Consider the following 8,615-nt stretch of genomic DNA (forward strand, 5'->3'; position numbering starts at 1 on the left):
GAAACTTTGGCAAAAGCAGTCAGGCAAAAAAAACCCTTTTTTTTTTTTTTTGCTGAAATTATTACAGCAAAAAACCCCACAAACTGTAATAATTTCAAACCCTCCTTGTTTTGGAAAAAGTGACTGCCCTGAGGCTGTGTTTGAATGCAAGCCTCTGCAAGGTGCTGGTGGGCACATGAACAGTTACTGCAGGGCAGCTGATGCATGGAAGGACCCCACTCCCTATTCATTCACTATAAATTATGGATTTCTTCTTACTTTATGTTGCCTTGCAAGATAGACACATTGCACAACACAGAGGTTGATGTAGGTGGAGAGTCCATTGGGTGAGAACCTAAATATTAGGTGCTGGACCTCTACTCTTTGCAGCCGGTAAACATCTGTAGTCTTTTTTTTTTTCAAGAGCAAGGGTTGGCGTTGACCTCAGGTTTTCCATTCCCCATTCCCATTTGTTGTATGATCCTTCAATCTTGCTCTGGGGCAGTTGCATTTCTGCGTCGCATTGGAGTCTGCAGGTTCAGGTCAGGCACCACTCCAACAGAGTGCATGTTTCAAAGTTGGGTCTGTAGTTTGTAAAGCAGTTGAGGGTCCTCTGGGATGAAAGGAGTCTGTGCAACGGTCTCTGTCAGGCTCCTGTGGTCATCATTAGGCATAAAGGAGCAGCTTTCTGGCCACTCTGACCAGTGCATTTTCCAAGTGATGGGGCAGGCTTGAGAAATATGAATCTGAACTTGCTCAAAAACCAGGGGTGTTCAGGTTTTGGTGTTAACATGTCATAGTAGAAGGTTTGGGCGTTAACATGTTATAGTCTTATAGTGAGCATGTATAAGGTTTTGGTTTTAATGTGTCATAGTAGAAGGTTTTGGTGTTAACATGTTATAGTGACTGGGCTAGAGGCCAGGTCTAGACCTAGACTTCCAAACACTGTTTGCATCTTGGTGGCCTTCTTGCTGTAGGGCACCAAGGACTGGGAGATCTGGGTTTAGCACCATGGACTTCCTGTAGGATTTTGGGCAAGTCAGGTCAAGCCAGCCCCACAAAGGCATGCAGGTGCCTACCTCCCATGGACTTCCCTCTCTTTTATTTCAGTAGAAGTTATGAACCCAAACTCCCAGACCCACTATACTGAACCCTTAAATCCTGCTCATCCCTATCCAGATGAGTGCCTAAGTACACAACTGTGGCCTACAAAATGTCTAGGCCTATATTTCTGACCTTGGCTTATATCCTTTGTTGCCTCTCCGTAGTTTCTTTTATAAGCTCTTCAGGGCAGTGATTCTCTGACTCCTTGTTTGTGCATATCTAGTGGAACAGAGTCTGAACGATGCTTGGGGCTGCTGGGCAGGACTGTAATTAAATTATTAACAGATGGGGTTGGGCCTGATCAAATGTTAGATCTAGTGGTGTCTCTACAAAGCTCATACATATACAATCTTCATCCCCTCTCCTCCCCACAATCCTCTTATTTCCAAATGGTGTTGGCGGGGGAGGAGGATTTGGGCTGGAATTTTAGTTCTTAGCAAAAATACAGAGTGACTTGAAAAGGAAAAAGGAGTCTCCAGGTTTGTGAGGCTTTGTATGTCTCCGCTGCCCCGCAGTCCTTCTAAAAACCAAGCACAGGAGAACGGTTATGTAGCGAGATCACCGAAATAGCATGTTTGCGCTGAAGGATTAAACCAGGATGTTTGTGGTATAACATGTAATGACTTGCATAACATGTAATGAAGAAATTGAAATGGAGGCTCTCGGTGCGTCCTGCTGAGTAAGAGGTTTGTTCTACAAGAAACTGTCATATTAAATTCTTGTCCAGACCTCTTTGGATTCCTAAATCTTTTGGAGGAGACTAATCTGAAATCAAAGTGAGGTTGCTCGGGGTGAGCATGCCAGAAGTGGTCACATTTGAAAAAGTTCAATGAACCTGCAGAGAGAGGTTGAAATTAGTCGCTTCACTACAAAGCGTCCAGCCAACCTACCTGCTGATTTGCTTTCTGCTTTGATTCTTCCAGCTCTGCCTTCTCGCCACCTTTTGTGTTGTTTTCCCAAAGCATGCATCTCAAGTGGGAGCTTCTCAGTATTTATTTAATGAAAAACAAACCCTCCGCACTTGTTTGGTGCAGGGGAAACCAAATACAGCTTTAATCACGTAAAGTTCGGGTTTGTTTTTCCACTGTTTTGCCCCCTTCAAAGTCGTGTACAAGTGCGAGCGACGTTATTATTCTGATTAACCGTCACGGCACAGCATTTAATGATTCTGCAGTAAGATAGGTCCTTGTCAGGACTGCATCCTCGGTTCCTGGAAATCAGCTTTGCTCCTTTGAACTCACTGGAGCGGCACCAAGCTACGCCAGCCAAACATCTCACCCGAAACGTTGTCTTCCTGCTGGATCTGTCTTGAGTGTGATATTTGGACATGTCTGGTGTGCACCGAAGGGTAGCACACAGTCCCTGCTAGAAATAGAGGCTGTTTCTGCTGGGCTCTTCTGGCTCATCAGTTGTACCCCCTTCGCCCCCACTGGCAACACGATTCTGGGCCCATCATATTTAGTCTGAAAGCCTTCTTTCTTTCATATGCACACACATAACAAGGTAGATCTATGTTAAAACCATTCCTCTTTTTTTTTCCCCCATTCCCAGTGCTCTGTCTCTTGTGGACGGGGACACAAACGCCGAACTGTCTACTGCTTGTCCAAGGAAGGAAACCATTTGGAAGACGATTATTGCAAACACCTGCCCAAACCAAACGTGGAAAGAAAATGCCGCGGGGGAAGATGTCCGAAGTGGAAAACAGGAGACTGGGGACAGGTAAGATCCTATTGATTATTTAGATGCTCCTGATCTGCTGGATCATTTGGGGCCTAGGTACCTCCTCCTTTCAGTCCTTCTGCAGGCTTTGGAGTGCACATGGTCTGAGTTAGACGCTAAGCTGATGTAAATGGGTCTCACTCCATACATGGCAGTGGAGCTGCACTGATTTACATCACCGGAGGATGTAGCAAATCTGTTTGCATGTGCAGGAAGGTGGCCAGTGGGTAACAAAGCAGTCCTGGCTCTCAGTTTCTTAAGCTGCTGCTCAAAGAGGACTCGGTGTGTGAGACTAACCCGAATCTGATGAAGCCCAGTCATCCTTCTTTTATTGCAGCGTCTAGCACAGGGGCGGGCAATTATTTTGGGCAGAGGGCCGCTTACTGAGTTTTGGCAGGCCATTGAGGGCCGCATTTCCCTCTCTGGTGCAGGGAAGCAGGAACATCTCCATGGTCCCAGGCTAGAAGCCTCTGCTAGGCAGGGGCTTCTGGTTGTGGGGGCAGGGCTGGGCAGACCTCGCTGCTGGGTCCTGCCACCAGCTTACTCTAGGTCCTACTGCCCCTGGCTCTTGTCATCTTTGACAGGCAGCTAGGAGTGAATAAATAGGAGTTTTCTCAAATTTTTAGGGGCCCCGCAAACCGGATAGAATGGCCTGGCATGCCGGATCTGGCCCCAGGCTGTATTTTGCCCACCCCTGGTCTAACATGAAAGCTGCCACTTCTCATTTTTACTAGAAAATGGGGATATTTAGGAACAAACAGCCTTCCTAAATATACTTCATATAATGAACATCCATTCATTAAAAACATACGTTGTTGTCAACTTTTTCCTGCCAGTTGCATGGCGCCGTGCCCACATCAGTTAGCTCGGCTTCGTAAAGAACCCAGGCTTTGTGCTTCAAGTTGCACGGACGTGGAAAAGCTTGGCTTTGGTTCAACCTATGATTTGCTGTGTACCTTAATCTTTTTGCGGGTCTTTCTTCACATTGCTTTCCCATGCTCCAGTATTGAAAAATAATTCTTCATTTTCAATAGTTCAGTATTAATATTTCTATGTTAATGAATTATTTCAGGCCCGAAGATATCCTTCTATTTATTGTATTTGTGCCGCTCCTTTTTTTTTGTTTTTTTGTTAACACTGCCAAAGTCTTTTTAAATAACATTTCACATTTCCCACAACACTCAGCTGCATCTTGAACCCTTTGCCTTGTGTTTTTTCTGCCTATCAATCTTGATTTCTGCATGTACTTTGCCAGCGTGCTAATCCACAGAATTATTGAAGATCGAAAACTAAACGAACTGTTAAATTGTAAAATGTCCTGTTCTGTCACAGTCTTGCTTTCTCTGCCACATTAGTGCAAAAGGCCGGGAATCTTGCTGTATGCTTCCTCTGTTAAAAAAATAAACCAGGAACATATTGATATGCACACACAAACATGCAGTCCCTATTAATACTTGTATATACAATTGTTATCCGCTGTCAAGTATCTGTTAAAAAAAACAAAACCCAATGTTTTCATGATTGTTTTCAGAGTTGGGTTGTTTTTTTCCTTTTCATTTTGAAGAACTAGTATTTGCCTTTCTTAGAAAAAGGGGTAGCCAGACATTCGTCATTTAGGTTTAGTGGTCTTGCAAAACAATGTGGAAGGGCTTGAGAGAGCCCTGCAGGACTCAGAAAAGACTGCTCTCACATTTAAAGTGCAACGGGCATTGTACTGGGTGCAGTCTTAAAGCCTTGATTTTGTCCAAAACCCTACAAGGAGAAGAAGAAATAAGACTATTTAGTGTCTCAACACATCAGCTGTGCACCATATTAAAAGTGACTACTCCAGAAAGCAAATTTTTTGCAGCTAATAAAAGTAAACACACTAATGTAATGGTCCGTTGATTGCTTAAAAATATGCTCATTTTAATTGATAAAAATAAGTGTGTTAGAATTCAAAGCATTCCTTTCCGTCAGGATTTAATTGTATACAATTTGAAAAAGAAGCCCAAGTTAATAAGAGTCTGAGGTGATTTATGGCCCAAGGTAATCTCTTGTGACTAGGCAATTAAAGATTATTTGTATGCTAATGATCAGGCCCAGAATAGGCAAATCATTTCTAGCATAAGAGCTGGATTCTCAGCTGAGGCATCTCAGTTTAACTCCAGTGCAGCCAACAGCACGGCACCAGTTTAACCAGCTGAGGCTAGGGCCCGGAGACGTTAACCGTGCAAGGGAAGATAAAAATACGTCTCAACCCCAGCAAATTAGATCATTTAAAAATACCCAACAATGCCCTGACACAGCTCCTTTACGCTCGGCAGAGTGAAATGAGAGTTGAAGACAGCAAAACTCAGAGCAGTTAGCAGGCTCATGCCACAGGGACGGATACTTCACACTTCTGGAAGTGCTGTTTGTGCCTTGCAGGTGTCAAAATGGGAAGCATATAAATAGCTGGACAATTGCTCTTCTTTTTCGCTTCATATCATGGCCTAAAGGCAGAGATGTTGGAAGAAAAGAAATGTAAATAGTCAGTGGCAGACATCCTGGCCAGATCCTCAGCTGGAGGGGAAACCAGTGGGCTTCCACCCAAACCAATGCAGCTGTGAGGATTTGTCACAGTTGTATCCGGGGTGCCCCAAACATCTGCGCTCTATTTGTGCTCCAAAATGTCACTGGAAAGGTTAGAATGAGTTAAGGACTTGCTTTCTGAGCAGAGAGCAAACAAAAGGCATTGCTTTTATTCCCGTAACAGTTCCAGCACTGAACGTCCATCTACTGCAGTGGTTTACTGGGGGCTCGAAGGAGAAGAAGGCTTAAACCCACACGATGGCTTTGGCGCCCGCTAAAGTTATTGCTGGCAATTCTGGGTGCGGGATATTTTTAGGAGAGAGCCCAGGTATGGCAGCAAGACGGTAGCTAGAGACAGTGCACTGATGCACACCAGATTTGCTGGAGGTGTGCATCAGTGGGTGTTGCACGGATGCTGGAGGTGCGCATCAGTGATGCACACCAGATTTGCTGGAGGTGTGCATCAGTGGGTGTTGCACGGATGTTGGAGGTCCGCATCAGTGATGCACACCAGATTTGCTGGAGGTGTGCATCAGTGGGTGTTGCACGGATGCTGGAGGTGCGCATCAGTGATGCACACCAGATTTGCTGGAGGTGTGCATCAGGGGGTGTTGCACTGATGCTGGAGGTGTGCATCAGTGATGCACACTAGATTGGCAGCTGCCAAATCACCACAGGAGTGGGAAGGTGACCACCGGCTGTATATAGCCATTACAAAAGAAATGCAAAGCCCGGGCACCTTTCATGTGCCGTGAGTGTAGCAAAATGATGCAGTCCTTTGGCTGGAAGGGTGAGAAGTCCTGTGCTGCTGGAAATATTAGCAATGGGCATTTTAAGTTTGAGTACAGCACCAATGGATAAACCCGCTGCTGTAGGATCGATCACCCCCTTTTGTAGCAGATAAAGCAGCAACAGTCTGGGAGAACTACAGCAGCTTTGTCACACAAATATGTTCTCATTGTCACCACACACCCACCATTTGTCGTGTGCACCCGGGGTGCTTTCCTTTGCCTTTTGGGCAATGCAAAATGAATGTTTGTAACAGGATAGCCCAAGTCGCTGCTATCACGGCATGCTCCGTTCCCATGCAAGCACTCTGACCTGCAGTGGTTTGCATTGAGATTCTGGGAAGTTCTCTTCTAGCTAATTATGAATCCTCCTTCCTAGGGCAAAACACCGTGTAATGTATGCGTTAATCAGAAAGAAAAAGTCTCTCTCGGAAAGTAACTTGCGTTTTTTTAACTAAGAACAGCACTGAGATGTCAGATGCAATATGCTTAAGTAGTATCTCTGTGAATTAGGGTCAATAAAGATAAGCAGTCAAAACACCACTGCTTATTCTGTTGCTTATGTAGATTTTGCTTTTACATCTGGCCATCTATATTTACAAGTGATTAACTGTTCTGATGCAGAAGTTTACCTATTGCATTGTTTATGTCCTTTTCCTCCAAAGACAATGGAGAATTTGCACAAAACTACAGATACGCCTGTAGAAATGCTGAACGAGGCAGCAGGCTCATCCTGCCCCACACACAGATGTCGGTGTAAAGTCCAAAGGGTCCTGATCCTTCAGTACATGGAGTAGGGCCCATAGTGTCAGGCCTATTATGACTTGAGATTAAAACAGTCGGCAGGTATAAATCAGCATCCCTTCTTCTAAATCGGTAGAGCTAGAAAGGTACGTTTCACCGTTTGTTACAATAATCATTATTAAAATGAACATAGGGCAGGTTCTCGGTCTTAAATGGCGTTTAGAATAGTATAAAACTCTGCTGCTTTTAAGCCAGGGTAGACGCTGAAGTACGATCTGTACTTATACGTTACAAACAGACCGGCGGACACCTTTCAACTGCAGAGGGGCTTCAAATTTAAATCCGAAGCTCTTTGAAGTCCATGGAGAGACATCCTGTGGACTTCATTCAGCTAAGGACCTTAAGTGCAGTCATCCTGTTGAAGGGTCTCCAGGTCAGTCTCTGTGGCCACCTCCTCCCTGTATTAGGGGAGTCATGAGCATTTAGCAATTATGCAAGGAGTTCCCCTTCTGCTCCTAGGAGCAGGTTTGGGAGCTGGTGGTGGCTGGCTCCCTTGCACAAGGCTTGTTTGGATGCACTCGGGAGATCTGCACAGTCTGTTGTAGAGCGCTACAGAACTGCGATCCTGGCCGAGTCCATACAAACCTCCCACTCCAAGCAATTCTGGCAACTTTCTGTGCACCTGGAGTGAAGGGAGCACTGACTTCAAAGGGGTCAAGGTTTCACTCCCACTTGATTCAGTGGGGGTAGGATTTGACCCCCCCAGTGCATGCAAGGGGGTCAAATTCCCCAAGGGGGTCTGTGCTCCAGCCTGGCTCTTGGATGATATTGCAGAAAAGGAAAGTTCAGTGAAGTGAAGTGCAGCCAGAAGGGTCTTTGGGTAAATCTGATATCTTTTATTAAACCATCTAAATAGTTGGTTTAATAATCTTTTATTAAACCATCTAAATAGTTGGAAACAATTTATTTTAGCAAGCTTTCAGGTTTACAGACCCTTCACCAGGCTGAGGAAGCGTTAGGCACTGGACTCCTAGTACTACAAGAAGGCATCAGTGTCCCTGTTGGTATTGCATTTTTCCGCTCAATTCAAGCGAGCATTGGCTCAGCCCCGTCTGAGAGCGAGCTACAACTTGAACCCGTTCTACCGGTGTCAGTGCCCTCTTGGAAACGGGCTTTTTTTTTAATGCCCAAGCACAAGTCATTGCAAAACATAGCAAGCGACTTGGGGTATGCGTTTCTCTAGCCATGTTTCCATTATTCAGCTTAACTCTCCCTTCTGGAATGCTTAAGATAAACAGGGCTGTTAATCACAATAGAAACATTACACCATATGGGAAGCATTTGCACGCAGTCGTAGAAATCTAACTGTGTTGCGCCGCTTCTCCAAGTCAGGCAAAAAACCCAACCTTTCATAAATATTTGCAATGAGGAGAATGTTCACACTCAGCTTTTCTTTGGTCCCGTTCGCTTGATGGCATGTTCAGAGACAGCAACGCCAACACTGCGTTACAGCCCAACACTTTTTAAAGCTGCTTGGAAGAGGATTCATTGCCCAGTTTAAATGGCTTAATTCCATTACTGAAGGGAGCTTACTTCTATGGGTATTAGACTAATGGATTATAAAATGATTTTCTCTGTATCTCGTGTATTAACACGGCCTTTTGTTCTAATTTCTTCCAGGCAGCAAAAGGTTAATCATAATACGTGCATTGTAAGTGCTGTCCCTAC

General features: G+C 44.9%; 1 protein-coding gene across 5 annotated transcripts in view; it reads left to right on the forward strand.

Moving 5' to 3' along the window:
- Positions 1-8,615, forward strand: part of ADAMTS9 (ADAM metallopeptidase with thrombospondin type 1 motif 9) — a 106,846-nt gene that overhangs the window by 73,129 nt on the left and 25,102 nt on the right. For all 5 annotated transcript variants that reach the window (XR_003093072.1, XM_025199046.1, XM_025199048.1 and 2 more), the window contains one exon: positions 2,635-2,802. Coding sequence is in view for 4 of the 5 variants with exons in the window: in XM_025199046.1 (XP_025054831.1) it covers positions 2,635-2,802 (168 nt within the window). In the remaining variant the exon portion in view is untranslated. The remainder of the gene's footprint in view (positions 1-2,634; positions 2,803-8,615) is intronic.

This window comes from Alligator sinensis, unplaced genomic scaffold, assembly GCF_000455745.1.
Source record: "Alligator sinensis unplaced genomic scaffold, ASM45574v1 scaffold469_1, whole genome shotgun sequence".
In the NCBI taxonomy this organism is placed as follows: domain Eukaryota; kingdom Metazoa; phylum Chordata; order Crocodylia; family Alligatoridae; genus Alligator; species Alligator sinensis.